The 25,974-nt window shown below is 35.2% G+C and overlaps 1 protein-coding gene across 1 annotated transcript in view; it reads left to right on the forward strand.

Moving 5' to 3' along the window:
* RBBP6 (RB binding protein 6, ubiquitin ligase) overlaps positions 1 to 24,908 on the forward strand; it is a 32,157-nt gene extending 7,249 nt beyond the window's left edge. The window contains exons 3-18 of the mRNA XM_029219690.1: positions 960 to 996; positions 5,377 to 5,421; positions 7,512 to 7,600; positions 7,715 to 7,811; positions 8,163 to 8,302; positions 11,035 to 11,207; positions 12,634 to 12,737; positions 12,853 to 13,187; positions 15,373 to 15,469; positions 15,575 to 15,653; positions 15,764 to 15,818; positions 17,112 to 17,180; positions 19,264 to 19,626; positions 19,910 to 20,011; positions 20,849 to 22,606; positions 22,911 to 24,908. Of these exons, the coding sequence (XP_029075523.1) occupies positions 960 to 996; positions 5,377 to 5,421; positions 7,512 to 7,600; positions 7,715 to 7,811; positions 8,163 to 8,302; positions 11,035 to 11,207; positions 12,634 to 12,737; positions 12,853 to 13,187; positions 15,373 to 15,469; positions 15,575 to 15,653; positions 15,764 to 15,818; positions 17,112 to 17,180; positions 19,264 to 19,626; positions 19,910 to 20,011; positions 20,849 to 22,606; positions 22,911 to 24,492 (5,125 nt within the window). The 3' untranslated portion in view covers positions 24,493 to 24,908. The remainder of the gene's footprint in view (positions 1 to 959; positions 997 to 5,376; positions 5,422 to 7,511; positions 7,601 to 7,714; positions 7,812 to 8,162; positions 8,303 to 11,034; positions 11,208 to 12,633; positions 12,738 to 12,852; positions 13,188 to 15,372; positions 15,470 to 15,574; positions 15,654 to 15,763; positions 15,819 to 17,111; positions 17,181 to 19,263; positions 19,627 to 19,909; positions 20,012 to 20,848; positions 22,607 to 22,910) is intronic.
* Positions 24,909 to 25,974: the final 1,066 nt, after the last annotated feature.

Below are 25,974 nucleotides of genomic sequence, written 5' to 3' on the forward strand. Positions count from 1 at the left end.
AATTAAATGTGAATTCACTATGTATATGATTTCCTTTGTGATATACTTGCCTCGTGAAGTGCCTTTGAATTTGTTGAGCAAATACTAGTAAATTAAAACTTCATTTTTATCTCAGGATTTCCAAATCATGCACAAATTTAGAAACTCCATTCATACGCTGTCTGACATTTCTTTGTAGTCAGGATAGCGTAAACTTAAAACTAAAACTAAGCCTTTAAAGGCTGTATTTTAGCAACTTGACTCTTGTCCCCTTTTCTGTGTGGACTTTTAAAGGAATTTCTCCTTGAGCTTATTTGTGTATGTATTTTAAAAATCAATTTGTTCAGTTCTCCATAACCAACTTATTTAACTTATTCTTTTAACCAAAATACTCTGTCAGACTGTTGATTTTTTTGGAACTTAGAATTCTTATTTAGTCTTTGGTCATTGTCTTGAGACTTTTAAAAAATTAAACTGCCAACCTTTCTGGATTTCAAATTTAGTTTTTGGAGCACAGCAATTTCTCAGGGATCCAAATTTAAAAATGTTAACAACAGTGGTCTTGCTTTAAGGAAATCCGATGTATGAAAATTCACGTCTGTACCTATTAAGAAACTGAGGAATAATATTATTGTTCAATCTATTAAGAAATAACGGCAAAGTTTCTTAAATAACAAAATCCTCATACTACCTTTCAGAAAACATTTATTGTATAAGTGGCAAGATACACATCTATTCTAGAATTCCCCAGTATGGATTTTTTTTTTTAAAACCAGAAATGCATCTTAAACTGTTCAAAGATAGTAAAGATTAATCAAGGTAGTGTGTTTATTACTTCTGAAATTGGCTGTTTTAAAATCTTTATGCCAAGGAAAAATTGTGTTCCTAAAAATGTGTGATTAGAGAGATGTTTTTATCACAAAAATTCATTAATAGCTACTCACAGAGAGCTAATGCTGACTTTCTTTTTGTCGTTTTAGAAGTCGAACTGAACCAGTGATGGGAACTTCAAAAGCAGTATGTAAAAACACAATCTCACACTTTTTCTACACATTGCTTTTACCTTTATAATGTAGCAGTGAAGTAAATCATTTTAGAACTTAATATCCAACTGATCATAGTACATATTGTAAATAAAATGTATTTGATTACAGCTCAGTTGAATATGGATATATGTGGCATAACTTGCACACTTTATTTTGTAGAAATGGGTAGTTTGTGCCCAAAAAACACTGTTTCATATTAAATATGATAGCATTCTTCCTGTATGACGCTGTGTTGTACAGTTAATGTATGATCTTTTTTTAGATCATGTAGGTTTTACACTAATGAACATGGTAACATGTTCTACATCTGTCTGTCTATAGTTAGTATTTTGTATGTATGTACAGGCTGTTGTGTGCTTTTTGTTTCTTGCAATAAAAAATGTTTGGAGTGTATATTTTGCCATTTTCACGTTGTATCACTTAGTTTTTCTTTTTTTGGTTTTTGGTTTTTTTTGGTTTTTGGTTTTTTTTCTGCCTGATTGATGGCTTTGAAAAATGCATTAGCAACATCCAAAGCATATATTTAAGGTTTGATTCTTTCTCCAGTTTCAGACACGTCATAGAAAAGAGCTTTCCAGAGACCATTGATGCAGCTTTTATTATTTACTTTTGCTTTATTTGGCAATTTTGAGCTCCTATTCTTTGTTTATATCTGTACTGTAAAGTGAAACCTGGAATTGGGCCCCCTACAAGTATATCAGTGTCTCGTCGATGATTTTGATGATTTTATACAATTGAGTACACCGTTCTCAAGTTTTAACAGAGGTCTTCTACTTCTCTAGTCTGCTCAGTTGTCCAAATTAAAATATTTCCTGTTTCTCATAAGATATTAAAATGCTGCATTAATTGTAAGCCAGCTGAAAGCTGTAGCTTATCAAAGGTAACTCCCCTTAACCAGGGTAACATCTTAACCTTAAGTATGACACCATTTTGACTTTGAGCTTTTAAGTGAAAGGTAGCAGCATTCCTAAGTTGTGGGGTGAAACATCCGTTTCAGAACAGAGATCTGTAGTAATTGGGTTCTGTAAACTTGATGGTGCTCTAAACATTTGACTGCTCAGGCTTGATTTGTACACAATACAAGATGTCTGAAATCTTCACGTAGAATTTAAGGGTATTGCTTGCTGTTTCAACTTTATCCTTTTAAAATGCTACTGATCTTTTAATTGTGTATCAGGCATTTCACTAACCTTGGATCATTGGATCTTAAACATGATAACATAGAATATCTGAACTTTGGACTTGTTCTCTATAAAGTATATGGCCTTTAGTTCTCATGGAACTAAATATAGTGATTCAAAAATCACAACTCTTAGTGTTTGGGGGTTTTTTTTTCCCCTCTTTGGGGTATATGGGTTTTTTTGGGGCGGGGGTTAAAGCGTAATGCTGTAAAGACTGTCCACAGTTTCTGTTTTGCTGGTGATTGGTTTAAAACTGATTTTTATGTATCCAAATGCTAGCACAAATCAGATTGACTATACTGGTGACTGTAGTAGTTAATGTAACACATTTTGTATAAAGTACATTTTATATAGTATTTAAACTAATTCAGATGAAGTTTTATTTCTTGAAAACAATTATTTCCTTTTTGTTTATTAGCATGTGTATAAACACAGATCACATGTTCATAAATAAAGTTAACGTTCTTTTAGCCTTGTGTGTTCCCTGGCATGTCTGTATTACACTTACAAGAAGCAGTTTATTTTATGCTTATTTAGGTTTCTCTTTTCTTTCTTCTTTTTTTAAAAAATAACTTTAAAAGTGGCTTTGATTTTTAGGTAGAATAATTTTAAGTGGAGATATTAAGTAACTTAATATCCCCATCATTTATTTGCTTGGGGTACACTTGCTGACATTTAAGATTTGAGAGAATATATTCATAAAGTGTAATTAGTGCCCATCTTAGGAGACTTACGTGCATTGTGCAAATTCACAAAAGCCAATTAAGACAGAATCACTAAACCAGATTTTTTAATTCTAATTAGTAAAAGTAAATGTATGTACACTTTTGATAATTTAAGTCAGCTCTAATCAAGGATGACTGTTTCTATCTATATTCCACAACTTTTGTTTGTAGTCATCTTTCTATGTTGGTACTCCAAAGCTGCGGGTTCTTCCTGCTTACATTTTGTAAGATCCTTTAATTTCAAGCAAATATAGTTGGCATAAAAGATTTCAGATTCTTGCTTCCAGATGCAAGACCACAAATTAGATGTGAGAATGTGGGTTAATTTTGATGTCTATGGTGTGCATTAATCAGTGTTTTTGGAGACTATTTTTTTTAAGTAGCGTTTTTTTTTAAATCTGAAAGTTACTGTTTTTATTGATGTTTAGCACGTATAAATTCCTAGTTTCTAAAGCATTTCTTGTCAGCATTTTACACTTATTTCTTAGTACCTTGCTATATGTAGAAAACAATTGGATGCCTTTCTAAATTGGTGGTAAATTTGACTTGTGAATTATAAGGTATTAAAGTGTTATAGGGATTATTTGATGGAAAAAGATGATTTAGATGCTCTTGAATATCTGAAACCACCAGATAAATATACACTACTAATAACAGGTTGGCAGAAATCTAAAAGAAACGATAGGAAGGCCCAGCATAATAACAAAAAGACAGCTATATCTTAGGAGTGGGAAGAACAAAAAAAGTTAGTTTTTTAGTTCCAGCAATAAAAAAGGGTGATATAACTGATTGCTTTCTTTCTAAGGAAATGATCAGTATGTATATTCTAGACAGTAATAGGCTATTTTTAAAGGCTATTAATTTCATGGATTGACAGCAGTTTGTTCAGTCCTTGTTTCTTAAAATTCAGGTAATTCCTGGTTGATATATCAATAAAATGTTACCCTCTTCAAGATAGATTGAATAGGTCAGAATTTGTTCTGGATAAAAATAGTCTACGTGTTCTTTCAATTTTTCTTTTTTAAATTTACCTCCTGAGATACTCGTTCTTTAAGGAAAGAACACTTCAAAGCTGCACGAGAGTGGGTTATATGGCTAGGAATGTATGTGGGATTAGTGCATTATGGACTCTGTAGTCCCTCAATGTGGAGCTAAGAACCTTTTGTTTAAATAAACATCCCAGTAATAATATCCATCAAACTAACATTTAAAACTCTTAAGATATTTATAAGATGTATTTTAAATTTAGCCAACATCAGTTTTGTTTCCATTTGTTGAATTGCTGCTGTGGTGGGCATTGGGCTAAGAACTTCGTATCGAAACTGATGACATTTCTGTTTGGGGCTCGAAGTCATGCTGCTTTTATTTTAATACTCTTAGTTCTCTGGAATACCTGAAAAATACATGGTGAAGACTCACTTTTTTTTCTTTGATGCAGACAACTTGTTACATTCTCTCCATTTTAAAGAAGAGTTCTGACCAATAATGCATGAGAAATTTATAACATGTCGAATAAGCAGCCCACTTACTGCATAGGAAGCTAATGTTTTCATTTTGGTACACTTGTAGGGAAATCATATCTTTAGAGTTAGAGGCTGAAGGTGTGTGTATACACACATACATAAACATTTTTTTAAACTGATATTAACATATTCAGGGGAACAATAAGAAGTTTTAAATGTCACATTTGAAAAAAAATGTTTTTTAAAGCCCTTTTATATCCATGTTTAATACTTGCTCTGTTTGATTAAATTAACTTTCTTTTCTCTGCATATTAAAGTCCATTCTGTAACTGCTCTGTTTGCCCTGCCCCGGGGTACCTTTTGTTTCCCTTTATTTGGCTTAACATCTTTGCCCTGATAAAGCTGTGGTTTCTTTGGCAAGATTAGTTATTGTTACTCTTTGTATGGGAGAATAAATGAACTTATTCAGACTGAGCAGTACATACTCAAAGAAGGAAAAGTAGCAATTATCTGGAACCTGTTTTATTAAAGCAATTATCTGAGCCTTTAAAGAGCTGCTTGTTTTTACAGTGTTATATAATGGCATTACGGGAAAGTTTGAAAGATTTCTTATTCTCTCTTCTAGTGTACATTGTCTTGAGCATTATCAAATTTAGAGACCATTGATAGACATGGGACTCTTTCTTAGTGTTAAACCACCACTCTGAACAGGTCTCCTATGTGATATAGTGTTCTTTACCCTGTTTTCTCATTGTAATTGAGTCCCTATCAACAGTTAGCCTTTATTTACTGTATGTGGGATGGGTGGAGAAGGATAAGTGGGGTGAGTTACATTTCAGCTTTAAAACAAGATAACATTCTTTAGAAAACGTCTAAGAAAAATGCCCAGTATTTGAACATTAAGTGGCAGTAGGGACTAAATGATCACTTTCAGATGTTTTCAGTGTGGAACTTGAATGTGTGTTTAATTTTTTGTGAACAGATTGATGACTCTTCTGCGTCTATTTCTCTGGCCCAGCTTACGAAGGTATATATATATATATATATATTCTTGAAAATATAAATCTTTTTCTAACATCGTATTTTTTTTGTTGTTGTTTAATGTGGAACAGTGTTTTAAGAGGGGTTGGGGGAGGAGATATTTTGCAGACACATTGTACGTACTATTACTATCCTGTAAAGAGTAGTTGCTGTTTTGAGAAGATAGGGGGAGTATTTTGCAATCAGCTTCACCATAATGTTGGAGTATTGTTCATCTTCAAGACAGAAGAAACACATGAAGCTACACTTACTCGCTTTTTTCCCCTCATACATTTTGTTTAATTATACATTGGAAACTAGCAAATTTCTGGAGGAATTCCCTGGTTTTGGCTGTAAATTATGTGGACTTTACGCAGCCAAAATAGAAGCTTTCCTTTACACGGACGATTGCGTGGTTATTTCTTGAATATTTGAATTGATCCCTTGAAGGTCAACATTTTAAATGTGATACAATTGTTTCTTTATGCTATAGACTTGTAGTCTGTCTGCATTAGAAAAAGTTTTAAACAACCTAATTTGTTTGAACACAGACTACATGAATTGTGTAAATGTATAAAGTTGTTTGCAGGAATATACCAATGTGTATGTTTGGCAGAGGGGAAAATTGTTACCTCCTGAAATCATTGTATATGCCATGTTTTGCGATAAGATTGCTTGCAATTTTCTGCTCAACAATGTGTACCTTTTGTTTGGGAAAGCACTAGTGATGGATTAATTTTTAAAACAACAGACTTAGTTTGCAAATTGTGCCTTTAGGGGAAAAAAGGCAAATATTACAGATCAGGCAGATTTTTGAGGGCCAAGAAGGAAGTTTTCCAGTTTTCCGAAAATTGTTTTTTCCCTATCAAGAAATGTAAAACCAAATTTAGCAACCGAGGTTAATGAGTTAGATGAGTTTTCCATTAGTGCTGTCCCTATCTTGTCTTTGGCTTTGTTATAGGTTTTGTCCTTATCCCCTAGAATGTATCCCCCAAAATGTCCTAGTAACAAATACAGCTTCTTAAGTTCCTGTTGTGGGAAAAGTAAACATTAAAGTTGATGATTCTAAAACATGAAGTGGGCTAAAACCAATCTCTATAATTTTTTAATGCAAAGTGGTTTAGCATAGAGTTAACATCTAGCAATTTATAGTTCACTGTTTTAATTCATGTGTACTGTAAGGACCATATTTGAGTTTTGGTCTATTCCTACCATTGTTTCTTTGTGGGAAGCAGTTGCGGAGTTTTGGAGGTTTGGGGGATTTTTTTTTTTTTAAACTATCTGTAAGTTACTGTTTGGGTTCAAACAAATTAGTTGTTCAACATCTGTAATCCAGTTTTCTGTAAATGTTGCTGTTGTTCTAAGCTCTGTTAATGTTAAGCATTCTTTGTATATAAAATTACAATAAAGTGTTAAAACTGGTTGCTTGTTTTGTGGATGAATGTAAAGCTAAAACCTAATGAATGGCTGATATGAGTGCTAGATGCTTGAAGATTCAAGTTATTAGGACTCACTCCCTTAGACCCTGCTTATATCTAGACTATTGTATGTAATACCTTAAAGTTCATAAATCTTTGGAGAGTTGGATTTAAAATTTGAATGCTCTGTGCATGTGCTTTGCACTTAGTTTGAAATTTGACACCACTACCTAAAGAGCCTTCTGACTTGTAGTATCTGCTGCATAATATGTTCAATTGTTCTACCCCCAACCCTACCTCCAAGTTATATGCTTGACATTTGATGCTTAATGCTGTGACACTTGAACTATTTTTAAGACTTAAAAACATCAAGTGTTTCTCTCCTAGCTTAATCTCAGTTTTTAACTCTTAGAAGAGTAGTATGCAAATCTTAAATGTAAGGTACAAACAGGGTCTAAGGTTTGAGTGCCCCCAGAAAGACTTTCTTCAGCACCATAGACACCCAAACATCATGTAATGACCTAATGAACTCCCAGTGCGTCTTCTAGGTTATACTTGTAAATAACTGTTTTTATGCAAGATTAGATACTGCTCTTTACAGGATGAGTGGTGTTGTCTTTGGCTGTGTGGTCTTAAATGTGTTTCTAATGTGTGTGTCAAATAATTACCTGTTAAACAGACTGCCAATCTGGCTGAAGCCAATGCTTCTGAAGAAGATAAAATTAAAGCAATGATGTCGCAGTCTGGCCATGAATACGACCCAGTCAAGTAAGTTCATAAATACTTTATACTAATAGGTACTTTGGGATGGGGTCTCCCCCCCATATCAAAAGCATTTTTTTCAAGTCTTTGTGTACATGTAATTTTTTTTTCCCCTTTCAGTTACATGAAGAAACCTCTAGGTCCACCACCTCCATCTTATACTTGTTTCCGTTGTGGTAAACCTGGCCATTATATTAAGAATTGCCCAACAAATGGGGTAAGTTCAAAGTAGAAGCTATGATACACCTTATTTTTCTTAAAATCTTTTCTTAGCCATATTATTTTTCTTGGTAAATACTGCCTTCTCTATTACAACGGCAAATGAGCATAGCTTTTAGAGCCAAACTGCCAGGCTTCAAATCTTGACACTGCCACTGAGTGAGCAAGTTACTTGATTTCTCCAAGCCTGTTATTTCTTCTCTGTGAAATGGAGGTAATAATAGTACTTACCTCAATGGCTGTTGTGAGGATTAAATGAGATCATATATGATAGCACTGCGTGTTAGCTAATATTAAATAAAGGTAACTGCTTTTTCTCTTCCTCCTCTCTCCTTTCCCATACATATAGGATAAGAACTTTGAATCTGGTCCTAGGATTAAAAAGAGCACTGGAATTCCCAGAAGTTTTATGATGGAGGTGAAAGATCCTAACATGAAAGGTGCAATGCTTACCAACACTGGAAAATATGCAATACCAACTATAGATGCGTAAGTATTCAAATTAGGTATGATCTATGGAGACTACAGTCAGTCCAGGTGATAGTGTTTTATTTAACCTTGGGCTTGTAAGTTGGCTACTTGGATTCCTTATGAACGTTGTATACCAAGACTTAGTCTGCACATGTTGCATTTCTGTGTTAAGAATGAGAGGCTGCAGTCTGCTCCACTTAAAGCAAATTTAAAATGGATTTGGGGTTTTTTTGCTGCCAGTGAGTGCCACTTCCCTTGTGATCTTCTAATTTTTCTTTTTCTGTCATTCCCTGCTTTCTTCCTCATTCACATACATACTCCCACATAGTCTTATATGCTGTTTGCATCCTTTAAAAGAACAAGACAAGTATCTTAAACTTTCTGAGAAGCAGGACGGTTAAGAATAAAAGTTCTGTAAGATATCAAGGCAAATTTAAGTGCCAAGATTAAAGGAAATGCTGAGGTATCTTGAATAAGTTTGGATATACTGTGTGAGTCTTAAGATTCTGAAGTGTGGTTTATTTTATAAACCATTAGTTCAGATCAGCTATAGCTCTATAAGCTATACCTTAATGCTTATTTTTAATGTGTTTTCAGATTTTATTTTATGAGCCAATTTTTAACGAAATGAATAGACAGTAAACCTAGAGGCATAGTTCAACTAGGTAACTTCCCATTTTATATGCTTTTATTAATACATTTAATTACCTTTTTGATTACCATCAACAGTTGTAAAGTCTCCCAATATAAAACACAATATTAAGTGTTCTTTGGAATATGGTTCGCTAACTTAATCGTGCATAAGAATCTTACAAAAGTGTGTTAAATAACCTAGGTACCCTGCCCCGCCCCCAGGGATTATATGATGAGACTCTGAGTCTGCATTTTTTAACAAGTCCTCGAGGAGATTATGAGTTTAGGGGATCCTTAGGGCATACCTTGAGAAACATCAATTTAGAGAGTAGATGTCCATGTTCTTAGTGACAAAATGTATATATATTAAGAACAGTTTTCCTCAGCTTCATGCTATATTGTCAGATGTGGTGAGCAGGTAAGGATGATGAAAATGGCTATGCTTACAGAATGATACTGAAAAAAGATTGTGTTTTTGAGTAGGTAAATACATTGTTTTTGAGTAAATACATTGTTGTAGTTCACAGATAAGAATTAATGTTTTCCTAAACTCCCAACCCTACTCACTTTCTCAACTTCACTCCCATCTATTTTTTATCAGTCTACCATCCTGTGTTTTTGTGGTTCATCTTAGAACAATTTGTTGTTATGCTGTTTCTAATTCAGACATTTCATACATGATTCCAAACAGCTTTAGGTTGAAATTGATGACTTTTACAGACACAATTTAAGAGCAGACGGCTACATATTAATATAATATGTAGATATTAAAGTATTTAAATAGAAATTTGTGTTGGAAAAATTAACATCACCTGTGAACCCCTACTAATAATTAACTTCATTGCTTTTGAATACTGAAATACAAAAGCCCATCTGTGCCAAACACACAGCAAATACTGGGGAAAATGGGAACCCAAATATTTTAAATGAAACTTTCACCTTCTCCACTAACACCACTGATAAGCAACTTAGACTCTTCTTCTGTTTCTTTTTCTATCCTCTCTTCTCCTCTTTTTTTTTTTTCTTTTCTCTCTTTTGGGCAGTGGGAGACTCCTCTTTCACAAATTGGGAACAGTGGGGCATAAGCAAATTGATACATATTTCTGGAATCGTGGTGATGTCTATGGAGCAACTGCAACACAAATAACACACCTAAGGTACCCTGCTCTGTCCAGATGAGATTCTTTCATTTTAGCACTTGAGATGAACACACTCTGTTCCTGAATGAAACAGAAAGGATTTCTCTAGGAATTCCTGTGTTTTACAAATGTGCCTGATTACAAAGATGAGGGTGTTGGAAGCACTGGTGATAAGTCTGAGAATAGAATATTTTGGTTTTTTATTTTTAATATATTTAATACCCAACATTTCTGCAAAGTACATTTCTATGAAAAATGGACCTCCAAATATCTAATGAGGTGTTCCTTTAAATTTTTTACACATATTTTTAATATTTAAGTCATGAATATTTCTTAATTGACTATACATAGATTAATCTCTCTTAAAATGTTAAGTATAGTAGACCACTGTTTTGAAGTCTAATTCTGGCTATTAATTACTGGTGTGATTAGTGACATATTTCCCTTGAATTATCCCCCTTAATTGTGTAATGTCAGTTCCAATTTTAGTTTCCCATATTGTGGTATTCACATTAGTACCTTCACAGGTTTTGGGGGCTGTTAGACTATGGAGGAAGAAAAAACAATTTTTTCCCCCAAGAAACATGGTAGTATAGAAAATAGTGATTAGGGTGTTGTCATAGCTTAAGCTCAAATCCCGTCTCTGCCACCCATATAAATATAACTTTGTGGCACTGATTGTGTCGCTTTACTTCTCTGGCTCTCAGTTCTTAGAGTTACAGATTCGAAGATCCTTTTAGCCACTTTCATAGCATTTTTTTTCTTTTTTGTTATACTTGTTTAGGATTTTGTTTTATATCTTTTTGTTCGGGGAGGATGTTCATAACTGCTCCCTTATTTTGGGAGGTACACACTTATATAAACTGATTTGACATTGTACTGAATTATAAGTACCCATTATGGTATAGTAGAATATATAAATTTTTTTGGAAATACTTTGCCTTAACAATGTTAAAACACTAAAACTTTCTTTTACAGAGAAGCATATGCAATTGGGAAAAAAGAAAAACCACCTTTTTTACCAGAGGAACCATCATCATCTTCAGAAGAAGATGATCCTATCCCAGATGAATTGTTGTGTCTCATCTGCAAAGATATTATGACTGATGCTGTTGTCATTCCATGCTGTGGAAATAGTTATTGTGATGAATGTAAGAAATGTTGAATCTTTGACAATACATAATTTAGAGTATGTGTATTTCCTTGGAAAGGCTGTTAGCAATATTGTATATTTTAATAATATGAATTATTGATAAATTAATGAGCATTTATTAACTTTTTGTTGCTACTTTTTTTTAAAAAAAAACAACCACCTCCTTGTCCTTTTAAATATTAGAATTGACTACATTCTTTACCTTCATCAAGGTGACTTTACTGAGGTTTTATAAAATGTAGGATTTTTATTTCCTCTGTGTTTTAAATGGTATACAGAAATTTAAAAGCCTTTTGGGCTTTAGATATTCTAGAAGTACTTTTAAATGATATCTAAGTCCCTTTCTAGGAATGTGAAAAATAGCTTATTCTAAAATTCTTAAGTGTGATTGAGAACTACTCTGTAAAGATATTACCCAACATTTGCCAGGGGGTTACTTGTGAATCATTTATATTCTATTAGCACTTGATTTTTTTCTGCCACTTAATCTTAAGTTTGTCCCTTCTTACGTCATCTGAAAATTTCATTGCTCAGTCCTGCTCTGGTCTTCATCATTTCTAAAGATAGTTTGGGGGGACTTCCCTGGCAGTCCAGTGGTTAGGATTCCACACTTCTACTGCAGGGGACGCAGGTTTGATCCCTGGTCGCACGGCCACAAAATAAAGGTAGTTTTGGAATACAAATCTTTTTTATGGGCCCTCTTTAGTGAAGACCAAAGTCAAGAAGAGGTCACTTAAAAGTTGTTTCAGAGTGTGTCTTGAATTTAACAGACCACTTATGATTGGATTTTTTGCAACACTGAAGCATAGTCAGTGCATCTATAATTTAGTGTTGGTTCTTACCTGCTGTGCTATAGATGTCTCTGATTTCCTTGCCTGAATAATGCTTCTGTTATTTATAATGCCCTTTTCTAGTGATGCTTTTTTTCTTAGCACCACATACCTTGTGGGATCTTAGTTCCCCTACCAGGGATTGAACCCGGGCCCTCAGCAGTGAAAGTGCGGAGTCCTAACCACTGGACCACCAGGGAATTCCCAAGTGAGGCTTTTTTAAAAGCCCTATATTAGCCATATAATGTTTTTGTCTCTTTCTAGACTATTTCTTTTTTTTTTCCCTATAATATTCCGATTACTAGCTAAACAAAGAGAATGGTATTTGGGAAAGAGCATCTTTTCTCTCAGTTTAAATGTTTGTTTAGCTTATATCCATTACTTCTGTTTTTAAGATAGAGATTAGAGCAGAGGAGTGCTATCAGGCGAGAAATTTTACTTTTAAATTTCTTAATCTAAGAATAGAAATGGTTAGTGATGTGTGCTTGAAAAACAGTAATGTAACTGAACACATGTAAACTGTCTTTTTAATTCATTCAGTAAAAACTGGGTTCCTAACTATGCTTTTGTTAATATTTAAAATCTTATACATAGGTATAAGGACAGCTCTCTTGGAATCAGATGAACATACATGTCCAACATGTCATCAGAATGATGTCTCTCCTGATGCTTTAATTGCCAATAAGTTCTTACGACAGGTAGCTATATTTGTATCACTTATGAAAAATATAAAAAAATCTTTTAATTGATTTAACCGTACTTGAGTAAATACTACATTACATTTTTCTGCATTTTTATGATTGGTGTCTATAGGCTGTTAATAACTTCAAAAATGAAACTGGTTATACGAAAAGACTAAGAAAACAGTTACCTCCACCCCCACCCCAACTACCACCTCCAAGACCACTCATTCAACGGAACCTACAACCTCTGATGAGATCTCCAATATCAAGACAACAAGATCCTCTGATGATTCCAGTGACATCATCAACTCACCCGGCTCCATCCATATCTTCATTAACCTCTAATCAGTCTTCCTTGGCCCCTCCTGTGCCTGGAAATCCATCTTCTACCCCAGCCCCTGTACCTGATATAACTGCAACAGTCTCCATATCAGTCCACTCAGAAAAATCAGATGGACCTTTTCGGTAAGTCTATGTATTTCTCGCTGTTAGGAAACAAGTGAGATCAGTGATGTAGTTTTTTTTTTATTGTATATTGCTTTAACAGTTGTTTTAGTGACCTTCAGTCTGTTGCATCCCACTGTGCTCAGTAAGGTGGATGACTTGTAAGAAATGACGTAGTCTTTGGGAATTCACTGGCAGTCCAGTGGTTAGGACTTGGCACTTGCACAGCTGGGGCCCAGGTTTGATCCCTGGTTGGGGAGCTAAGATCCCACAAGCCACACGATACAGCCAAATTTAAAAAAAAAAAAAAAAAGAAATGGCTAAGTTTTACTGGAGGAACAGACAAATGAAGGAGATTCATTTGCAAATTATTAAGCATCCCAAGGTCAAAAACTATATACATTGCCAGCAAGTCACATTAAATGTTGAATAATATCCCATGACAGCTCTGCAGTTCACAAGAGGGAGAGGTCACTTATGGGTCACCTCTTATGGTGTTATTAGAAAAGAGTAGATTTGAGCAGAACTAAGAACAATTTGGATAAATAGAGAAAGAGGGGATGAAATACTGGTAGAAGTAGAGAGGTCACGAAATAATTGTTTTGGAGCATAATTATGTAGGAGAGTAGTGAAAACTCACTTAAATCCTACCACTCCTGAAATGAAAGGGACCTTTATAGTCCAATGGCTCATAAAGGCTTAAAAAATCAACCAGCTTTTAAAAAATAGATGCCAGGGGTTTGTTCCCAGAAACAAAATCTTTAGGAGTAGGACCTTTACAAGTACATTTAAGAAATCCCTGCAAAGTATTATATATAGGATGGATAAACAAGGTCCTGCTGTATAGCACAGGGAACTGTATATTCAATATCGTGTAATAAACCATAATGGAAATGAATGTGAAAAAGGATGTATATATATGTATAACTGAATCATTTTGCTGTACAGCAGAAATTAACAGAACATTATAAATCAGCTATACTTGAATAAAAATAAACATTTTTTTAAAATCCCACTTAACCTATTTTCAGCCTTTTATTTGATTGATAGTGGGAATAAGGCCCAGAGAGTTCATTGACTTATCTAAGGTTACCCTTTTGATTTAGTGGTAGAGGTGGAAGTAGAATTTACTCTTAATCCTTTATTTATTTATTTTGTCTCTCAAGTTTTTTTTTTTTTAGCTTTACTAGTCTTAAAACTGAACCAATTTCTGTCATATCTATCATAGATTGTACTTCTTTTTTTTTTTTTTTTTTTTTTTGCGGTACGCGGGCCCCTCACCGCTGCAGCCCCTCCGATTGCGAAGCACAGGCCCCGGGCGCGCAAGCCCAGCGGCCATGGCCCACGGGCCCAGCTGCTCTGCGGCACACGGGATCCTCCCGGACCAGGGCACGAACGCACGTCCCCTGCATCGGCAGGCGGACCCCCAACCACTGCGCCACCAGGGAAGCCCGATTGTACTTAAGGAGGCTTCTTCATTTTACATTTCACTTACATATGAAGAACTCTTCAAAAGTCCAGTCCTCTCTCACTTTCCCCAGAAGTTTTCATCATCTTTGATGTAACTCATCTTAATGCAAGTGTGATGGATGAACAGTAACAAGATGTGATTTTTACTCTTTATTTTCCTTTGATAATTTTTACTCATTACATGCAGAAGTAAACTTTATAATCCTATTATCACAGATTATGTATTCCCGAAATAATATTTGTGTAATGCAGACATTTCCTTCAGGTCTATTATTTTTCAAACTTTGCAAGTATTATATATAGAGGCCTCTTAAATATGACTCAGATCCTTGTAACATGGAATTTTTTTTTTCAAAAATATGGAAAATATTGCCTATTTTTTTCCAGTTTTATCGAGAAATAATTGACATACATCACTGTATAAGTTTAAGGCATACAGTACAGTGATTTGACTTACATACATTGTGAAATAATTACCACAGTAGGTTCAGCTAACATCCGTCTTCTCATGTGTAAATACAATAAAAAGGAAAAAAAATTTTTTTCCCTTGTGATGAGAACTCAGGATCTATGCTCTCTTAACAGCTTTCCTATATACCATACAGCTGTGTTAGCTATAGTCATCATGTACATTACGTCTCAAGTACTTATTTATCTTATATAACTGGAAGTTTGTAACTTTAATCCTCCATTTCTGGTGACTTTTTAATGTATTATAAATTATATTATTATCTAGGGATTCTGATAATAAAATACTGCCAGCTGCAGCGCTTGCATCTGAACATTCAAAGGGAGCCTCTTCAATTGCAATTACTGCCCTTATGGAAGAGAAGGTAAGTTTCACTGGCTTTTAAATTTGGAGATTTTTTATTATTATTATTACAGTAGAGTTTTTTGTTTTGTTTTTTTAACTATACCTTTTTGGTTTTTTCCTAAAGGGTTACCAGGTGCCTGTACTTGGAACCCCATCTTTGCTTGGACAGTCATTACTGCATGGACAATTGATCCCCACAACTGGTGAGTAAAATCATTTTGGTTTGAACTTTTTTCCTTAAAAAATAATTTTAACTTTATTTAACCTGTAATTTTATATTTACTTATTGGTTTTGTTTATTTTTGTTTCCAAGGTCCAGTAAGAATAAACACTGCTCGTCCAGGTGGTGGTCGACCAGGTTGGGAACAGTAAGTATATGTCTCAAATAATCTTCAGATGATTGCTTTCAAACCGGATGATGGAAATTACAATCTCAGCAGTGTGTGCTGAGTGTCTTTTACTGTGAACTCCTCTTTTATATGCCATGTTAACACAGTTTTTATGTAAAATGTCACAAATTCAAGACTATATGAAGAATTCTTCTTAAAAAATTATTAATTCTTTTCTATAATAATAAGATGTAAATCCTTTTTACTTTTTTGACTTAACAAATGGTGATCTTGGCAGAATCTCAGTTAATGAACAGATAAGAATTACTTGAAAGAATATTTTAAATACTGAATCAGTTATTATGCTGGTAGATTAAACTTTCCTCTTTAATTTGGATGTTTTTGATTTGAGTAAATAAACACATAATAAGATTAAAGTCTGTCAAACACAAAATTTCTCATTTTGACTAGCTATGTTAATGAAATTTTATTGCATATTAAAATCTGTAGGGTGTGGGAGACACTGCTTTGTGAATGATCCCTGGTGTTCTCCTTACTGCTGCAAGTAATAAATCCTTCCGTCTCCCAGAAGAAAAAAACAAAAAATTCTTTAGGGTATGATTTTCTACCCTGGAGTACTAAGAACTTTGATCTTCTATAGGATGTTCTATGGCATTAAAAATCAGATTTATTTATTGTTTTTATATAATTATTTCTGTTTATGTGACCCATATAAATGGGCTCATATATTTATGTAAACTGGCTTATGTTCTAAAACTTTAATCTTTTTGTTTGAAAGATAAACCAAACTTCTTATAGAAAAAGTATGTTAGTTGAGAGACTAGCAGAATATATCAGTAGAAAGAACACGGGATTTGGAGACAGACCTGGGTTTGAGTCCCATCTCCTGCATTTGCTAGCTATGTGACAAGGGTATGTGATTCTACTTCTCAGCCTCCATTGCCTCATCTGTAGAATTGGAATGGTGCTACTTACCTCACATGTCAAATGCCTCTGCATAGTGTCCAGCAGATAAAAGAGCTCTTTTCCTTTTCTATAACAATAAGTTCATAGAGTAACTTATAGAATGCTAATTAAAATACAATATTACATAAAATATATATTGAAGCTTAATTGTTTATGTTAATCAGAAAGAATATTTCATTTTAAGTAAATATGACACTTGATCATATCTCTGTCTGAAACAAGTTTAAGAATCAGGATCAGGGAGTAAGGAAAAGTTTTCAAAATAGTTAAAATAGGTATATTAAAGTCTACACACGAAAAGCTGTGTATAATACTCAAGCCTATTTTATCCTTCTTTCCACACAGTTCCAACAAGCTTGGATATCTGGTTTCTCCACCACAGCAAATTAGAAGAGGGGAGAGAAGCTGCTACAGGTAGGCTTGCTAAAAATCTTGAAAAACAGTAATCTGATGACACACTGAAAAATATAACACAAATTAAAGCACAATAGTGGTAGGGGGAGTGGGTTCATTTGGTTTATACTTTCCTCACTTAAATCTTAAGTAGTTGCCCTTAAGAGGCCTATAAAAGAATAGATTACATTTAATATTTTATATATATATATAAATTTATTTACTTTTGTCTGCGTTGGGTCTTCATTGCTGCACGCAGGCTTTTTCTAGCTGCAGCGAGCAGGGGCTACTCTTCGTTGCCATGCGTGGGCTTCTCATTGCTGTGGCTTCTCTTGTGGAGCACGGGCTCTAGGCACACGGGCATCAGTAGTTGTGGCACATGGGCTCAGTAGTTGTGGCACATGGGCTCTAGTGCGCAGGCTCAGTAGTCATGGTGCACGGGCTTAGTTGCTACATGGCATGTGGGATCTTCCTGGACCAGGGCTTGAATCCATGTCCCCTGCGTTGGCAGGTGGATTCTTAACGAGTGCGCCACCAGGGAAGTCCCTACATTTAGTGTTTTAAATGGTTTTTAAAATTTTTTATTTTTATTTATTTATTTATTTTTAAATGGTTTTTTTTAAGGCTACATCTTTACTACTCCTTCCCAAGGACTACTTTCTCCCTGTCAGCACACAGCAGAATACTGGCTTACATTTACTCTGTTGAGTGTAGAGGGCGGTCAGTAAGGCCCAGACAAACTAAGGTGTCGATTTAATTTAAGATGGATGTTAACGAGCTCAGCTCCCAAATGCGAAGAAGACTTGGATTTATTTCTCCCCTAGACTCAGTTATTCCCATCTTCTACTATCTTCTCTTCCAAAAGGTTAGACAGAAGATTGTTAGGGGCCCTTGCCCAGAAGATGCACAAGCAGTGTTAATCTAAGAAGTGAGCCATACAGTTCTTACTATCTAGGTCATACTTAAGGGTATCTTCTAGTGCTCCAAAGAGAATTGCTAAGCTTATGAAAGATAACTACTGTTTTGTTGCTAGATCACATATTTAATAAGATATTTACTAATCAGACTCTGAAAAGAGACATGAAATCTAAATCCCAGCTGCTGCTATTGTATACCAGTTACCTATAATTTAAAGATCCTTTTAGCTTAACAGAAATAAGCCCACTTTTTTAAAGAAGCCACTGTTTGTTTGATGAGGCAGAATTTAGAAACTTTGGCCAGCACTGTTAATTTTAACCTAACCCTTTGAGAGAAAAAGTGAGATTTTCAGTTGTTAATTACAAATGTTAAAACTAGTATTTATTCTACTTTGTTTGTTTTTAAATAAATTTGTTTGTTTTTGGCTGTGTTGGGTCTTTGTTGCTTGCATGCGGGCTTTCTCTAGTTGAGGCGAGCAGGGGCTACTCTTTTTTTGGGGGGGGGCTACTCTTCGTTGCGGTGCATGGGCTTCTTATTGCGGTGGCTTCTCTTGTTGCAGAGCATGGTCTCTAGGCGTGCGGGCTTCAGTAGTTGTGGAATGCAGGCTCAGTAGTTGTGGTGCACGGGCTTAGTCGCTCCACAGCAGGTGGTATCTTCCCAGACCAGCGATCAAACCCATGTCCCCTGCACTGGCAGGTGGATTCTTAACCACCATGCCAGCAGGGAAGTCCCATGTTTATTCTACTTTGAAGGGTCTTATTTCCTCAAAAAGATTATAGGAAGTGGGTTTTCTTCATTTAAACATTTGGTCTTGGAAGGCATTTTGGGGAGAAATAGGTCACAGAGACATTAACCTGTCAGTTCCTTTAAATGACAGATTAGGAAGTAATGAGATCATTGTGGAGTGATATTTGGACTTCACAAAAGATAACTCTTATCAAAAGATAAAAGTATGGCATCTCCATATAAAGAAGACCTTGTAAACTTATCCCAGTCCCTAACTGGCCTTAAAAGTTGTTTTTAACATATAAATGATGTTACTTTTACATATAAACAATATCTGTGTCCCTGTGCTTATTTGAATAGTTGATTCTTTTCCATTGTTTGTGGATTGAAAAGATTATGAGTAGAAAAGATAAGGTTACTTGTCTCAGATGCTTTAATATCTTGGAATTTATTTTTCCAGAAGTATAAACCGTGGACGACACCACAGCGAAAGATCACAGAGAACTCAAGGCCCATCACTACCAGCAAATCCAGTTTTTGTACCTGTCCCACCCCCTCCCTTGTATCCTCCTCCTCCCCACACGCTTCCTCTCCCTCCAGGTGTTCCTCCTCCACAGTTTTCTCCTCAGTTTCCTCCTGGCCAGCCACCACCTGCTGGGTATAGTGTTCCCCCTCCAGGGTTTCCTCCAGCTCCGGCCAATTTATCAACACCTTGGGTATCATCAGGAGTACAGACAGCTCATTCAAATACCATCCCAACAACACAAGCACCACCTTTGTCCAGGGAAGAATTCTATAGAGAGCAACGACGACTAAAAGAAGAGTAAGTGTTTGAATTTGAAATTACACTTTCATTTTCTGATGTAACGTTAAATAGGTATCTTCGGAAGCATTTTCCAGTGTTTCTAGTTAGTATAAGAAAAATCACCTAAAAATTAAACCAAGCCATACAAGCAGCTTCCTCAGGGATTCCTAGTTATTTATAGTTTTAAAGTGGAAAACTAATGGCAATTTCATTCATTTCATTCATGATCTAATTACATTTGTCTTGTTAGTTTTCTTAAATGGTTTTTGTTAACTTTCGCTCTTTAACTTTATTTTACTAGGGAAAAGAAAAAGTCCAAGCTAGATGAGTTTACAAATGATTTTGCTAAGGAATTGATGGAATACAAAAAGATTCAAAAGGAGCGTAGGCGCTCATTTTCCAGGTTAGTGTTTTGCAAGCCTTCACAACAGAATTACAAATGGGACTTTGAATATCCAGGGATTAGCTATGGATATAAATAACATTGCAGTGATGGAATTTTTCTGATTCGGTCTAGGTTTATAAAAATGGAAATGTAGCTTATTTCCCAATATCTGTTTATTGAAATATCTCACTGTAAATTCTATTGTGTAGAACTAGCAGTTATGGGGATTAAATTGCCCTCGTCCCTTGAAGTTATTTATAGTGTGAAATAATTGGGAAATGTTTGTGGAAGGAAAAAAATAGTGGACTAGCCAAAGATTACATTTCTGAGACCCCTTTTACCTAAGGCTACAGCTTTTTGCTGGAACATTAACCTGTGTGATTATGAACTAACAGTAGAATACAAGTTGCTTTATTGATAGAAAAACTGAATTATAAATATTCCCAGGAAGTTTGTTTAAAAGACTTATTTTTTATGCTTGAGATGTTCCTTTTAAAGCTAGACTATTGGCCAACGTAGGACAAAAAAAGTTACTCCTACTTAATAATCAGATAGGAAGTAATGTTTAAATTTAATTGGCATTTTATTTGATGCTAGGCAATATAACTCACGGTACATTAATGCACTTCACTCTAATTGTTAAGATTTCACTCTTGTTTTATAACAAGTGATTGCTCTGATCTTTGTGTACTTTACTCCATTCCAGTAGAGGTCACTGTGCCTCTTTAATCATCTAAGATGAAACGATATAAATAAATAATGAACCATGAGGAGAACATACTGAAATCTGAGAGTCTGTATTTTATTTTGTATATATTTCTCAACTATCAACTATTGTTTTATTTTTGCTTTTAGGTCCAAATCTCCCTATAGTGGTTCATCCTATTCAAGAAGTTCATATACTTATTCTAAATCAAGATCTGGTTCAACACGATCACGTTCTTATTCTCGATCGTTTAGCCGCTCACATTCTCGTTCCTATTCACGATCACCTCCATACCCCAGAAGAGGCAGAGGAAAGAGTCGAAATTACCGTTCACGGTCTAGATCGCACGGGTATCATCGATCTAGGTCAAGGTCACCCCCATATAGACGGTATCATTCACGATCAAGATCTCCTCAAGCATTTAGGGGACAATCTCCTAATAAACGTAATGTACCTCAAGGAGAAACAGAACGTGAATATTTTAACAGGTACAGAGAAGTTCCACCACCTTATGACATGAAAGCTTATTACGGGAGGAGTGTTGACTTCAGAGACCCATTTGAAAAAGAACGTTATCGAGAATGGGAGAGAAAATATAGAGAGTGGTATGAAAAATATTATAAAGGCTATGCTGCTGGAGCACAGCCTAGACCATCAGCAAATAGAGAGAACTTTTCTCCAGAGAGATTTTTACCACTTAATATCAGGAATTCTCCCTTCACAAGAGGCCGCAGAGAGGAGTACTCTGGTGGACAGAGTCATAGAAGTCGAAACGTAGGTGGCAACTATCCAGAAAAGCTTTCATCAAGAGACAGTCACAATCAGAAGGATAATACAAAGTCAAAAGAGAAGGAGAGTGAAAATGTTTCAGGAGATGGTAAAGGAAATAAACATAAGAAACACAGAAAAAGAAGAAAGGGGGAAGAAAGTGAAGGCTTTCTAAACCCAGAGTTATTAGAAACTTCTAGGAAATCAAGAGAGCCAACAAGTGGTGAAGAAAATAAAACAGACTCATTGTTTGTTCTCCCAAGTAGAGATGATGCTACACCTGTTAGAGATGAACCAATGGATGCTGAATCCATTACTTTTAAATCAGTGTCTGAAAAAGACAAGAGAGAAAAAGATAAACCTAAAGCAAAAGGTGACAAGACCAAACGGAAAAATGATGGATCTGCTGTGTCCAAAAAAGAAACTGTTGCAAAACCTGCTAAAGGACCTCAAGAAAAACTAGATGGAGAGCGTGAAAAATCTCCTCGATCTGAACCTCCACTTAAAAAAGCCAAAGAGGAGACTCCAAAGACTGACAATGTGAAGTCATCATCTTCCTCTCAAAAAGATGAAAAGATCATTGGTACCCCCAGAAAAGCTCACTCTAAGTCAGTAAAGGAACACCAGGAGACAAAACCAGTCAAAGAGGAAAAAGTGAAGAAGGACTACTCCAAAGACGTCAAGTCAGAGAAGCTAACTAGTAAGGAAGAAAAGACCAAGAAGCCTAATGATAAGAGTAAACCACTTGATAGCAAGGGAGAAAAAAGAAAAAGAAAAACTGAAGAGAAAGGTGGAGATAAAGATTTTGAGTCATCTTCAATGAAAATCTCTAAATTAGAAGTAACTGAAATAGTGAAACCATCACCAAAGCGCAAAATGGAACTTGATATTGAAAAGCTGGATAGGACGCCTGAAAAAGACAAAATTTCATCATCAACTGCTCCAGCCAAAAAAATCAAGCTTAACAGAGAAACTGGTAAAAAAATTGGAAGTACAGAAAATATATCTAATACAAAAGAACCCTCTGAAAAATTGGAGTCAACATCTGGCAAAGTTAAACAAGAAAAAATCAAAGGAAAGGTCAGGCGAAAAGTGACTGGAACTGAAGGATCCAGCTCAACACTTGTGGATTATACCAGGTATCTGATAATGGGCGGGTGGAAAAAGTGGAATATGATAATTAAGAATGTATTGATGTTGGGGGTTAGCTGGTTACTCTTGTCTTTGAAGAAAGGAATTGTTAAAAGATAAGTAGATTTTTGGGGGTGAGCCACATTTGTTTTTATATAATCATACACTTAAATCTTTATATCTCAGAGCAAAATAAGTGGCTTTTGAAAGTTAAAAGGACATTTATCATGTTTAAGTTGGTCTTTTTATACTTATCAATGTTTAATAACTGTAAGTTCTTCATTAATTAAAAAATATTTTAATTCTTTTTAGTACCAGTTCGACTGGAGGCAGTCCTGTGCGGAAATCTGAAGAAAAAACAGATACAAAGCGAACTGTCATTAAAACAATGGAAGAATATAATAATGATAACACAGCTCCTGCTGAAGATGTTATTATTATGATTCAGGTTCCTCAATCCAAATGGGATAAAGATGACTTTGAATCTGAAGAAGAAGATGTTAAATCCACCACACAGCCTATATCAAGTGTAGGAAAACCTGCCAGTGTTATAAAAAATGTTAGCACTAAACCATCAAATGCAGTCAAATATACTGAAAAAGAAAATGAGTCATCAGAGAAAATTCAGAAACTCACCAAGGAAGTGAGCCATGAAATTACACAGCATGAGGTCAAAAGTTCTAAAAACTCTGCATCTAGTGAAAAAGGGAAAACCAAAGATCGAGATCATTCAGTGTTGGAAAAGGAAAACCCAGAAAAGAGGAAGAACAGCACTCAGCCAGAGAAAGATAGTAATCTGGACCGTCTGAATGAGCAAGGAAATTTTAAAAGTCTGTCTCAATCTTCCAAAGAGACTAGAACTTCTGGCAAAGAAGATAAGCATGATTCCATTCGAGGTTCCTCAAATAAAGACTTCACTCCCAACAGAGACAAAAAAACTGATTATGACAACAGAGAGTATTCAAGTTCCAAACGTAGAGATGAAAGGAATGAATTAACAAGAAGAAAAGACTCTCCTTCTCGCAGTAAAGACTCTGCAGCTGGACAAAAAACTAAGCCAAGGGAGGAGAGAGATTTGCCTAAAAAAGGAACAGGAGATTCCAAAAAAAGTAACTCTAGTCCCTCAAGAGACAAAAAACCTCATGATCATAAATCCACTTATGATACTAAACGTTCAAGTGAAGAGACGAAATCTGTAGATAAAAATCCCTGTAAAGATCGTGAGAAACACGTGTTAGAGGCAAAGAACAATAAAGAGTCAAGTGGCAATAAATCACTGTATATACTTAACCCACCAGACCCACAGATTGAGAAGGAGCAAGTTACTGGGCAAATTGATAAGAACACCATCAAGCCTAAACCCCAGTTAAGTCATTCCTCTCGACTGTCCTCTGACTTAACTAGAGAAACTGATGAAGCTGCTTTTGAACCAGATTACAATGAAAGTGACAGTGAAAGCAATGTATCTGTAAAAGAGGAAGAAACTTCAGGGAAAATTTCTAAGGAACTGAAAGATAAAGTAATGGAGAAAGCAAAAGAGAGCCTGGACATGGCAGCAGTCAGCCAAGTAGGTGTAACCAGGAGCCAGAGTCAAAGCAGCCCTAGTGTCAGTCCAAGTAGAAGTCATAGCCCTTCTGGAAGCCAAACCCGAAGCCACAGTAGCAGTGCTAGCTCTGCAGAAAGTCAGGACAGCAAGAAGAAGAAGAAAAAGAAAGAAAAGAAAAAGCACAAGAAACATAAAAAACATAAGAAGCATAAGAAACATGCAGGCACTGAAGTAGAATTGGAAAAAAGCCAAAAACACAAACATAAGAAAAAGAAGTCAAAGAAGAGCAAAGATAAAGAAAAGGAGAAGGAGAAGGATGACCAAAAAGTGAAATCTGTCACTGTGTAAAAGGGCAGATTTTAAAAATTGACTTAATTACTAAGTCATCTGTATTAAATTTTGTTATAATGTAAAGAGATTCAAGCCTTGTAAATAATGATATGGAAGACCCTGTGCTGCACTTAAAATATTGCTGCTTGATTATTTGATTTTTACATCAGAGCTTTATAACACGAACTTTTGTACAGAATTGTGAGTTGTGACCATGTAACATGAGAGGTTTTGCTAGGGCCTATTATTTTTAACCACCATTAATTAGTTGGGGTGGAGTTTACTGTACTGTGAAATTTTCACATTGAATTTTTTTAATTGCCTGGCAAAAGCTGGTATCAGTTCTAAAATATCAGCAGAATGATTTGCTGAATTCATTACAACTCCGTTATGTCACTTTTTGATTACAATAAAAGTTTTCAGTAAACTTTTCAGATGTTGAATATCTGCCTTATTTGAAGGAAAGTGTGTCATGTCTCTTCCCCCTTCCATTTTCATATTTAAAATATCCTTTGAGGCTTTAGTATAAGCTGAGCTGTATATGTAAAATTCTGAAGTAAACATGGAAAATGTACTTCATTAGTGGGCTGGTAATAGGTGGCCAGAAATAAGAAATCATGGTTAATTGGAGATCTGGTTGAATAAATCTGGAAGGGTCTTAAATATAGTAATTAGAAGTTTGGACATGAATTTTAGAGATGAGGAATTTTGATTTGTTTATGGTTATGTATTTTTCTTGAAACCCTGATAAATGAGTATTAAATTCCTTGATAAAGTACTAAATAACACAACAGTCTGTGGCCTACCCAATCTGTCCAGTTGACAGAAGCAAGCAGCAATAGGAGGCAAGAAGCACTAGGTAAGGCTACAATGGATTTCCTTAAAGGCTCTGGTTTAGGAAGTTTATTGTAAGCAATAAAAAGCTATTGAAAGGATGTCGGGAAGTAGGATAAGAATGGTACTTTAGAAACATAGCTGTATAAATGGAGATTAAGAAGACAATGGCTAAAAGCAGGAGAAGACCAGTTCTAGTGTGAGGTAGTGGTCCTAAAGTACTTTGGCAGGGGGCATTGGACTATGGTGGTAGAAGAGGAAAGGGTTTACATTAGCAGCAACTTTTATTAACTTCCTGTCTTGCCTTGATACATTATTTCCAGAGCGTACAGTACAATATTTACAGTATTGTATACCATTGTTGGTACTCGGTTTTAGATGGTATCCAAACATACTTAAATGTGTGTAATGCAGCGTTTAATATTTAAGGAAAAAGTGATTTAAAGAGAAATTGTAAGGCTGATAGTAAGAATGCTATTAGCCTTATGAAAGCCGTTCAGGACTGAGTTAAGTTTGGGAAATGTGAAGTTTGGGAAATGCTGGGAAAAGTTTGGGAAATGTGAAGTTTGGGAAATGCTGCCTTTAAATGAAACCGACTTGACTTTCTGAAGTCACATTTTTTTATTCCTAGACATCTCCATCACTGGGGATGGGATGCCTGTTCTA

Source organism: Monodon monoceros, unplaced genomic scaffold (assembly GCF_005190385.1).
Source record: "Monodon monoceros isolate NGI ecotype Baffin Bay Population unplaced genomic scaffold, NGI_Narwhal_1 Super_Scaffold_13, whole genome shotgun sequence".
NCBI classification, from domain to species: Eukaryota; Metazoa; Chordata; class Mammalia; order Artiodactyla; family Monodontidae; genus Monodon; species Monodon monoceros.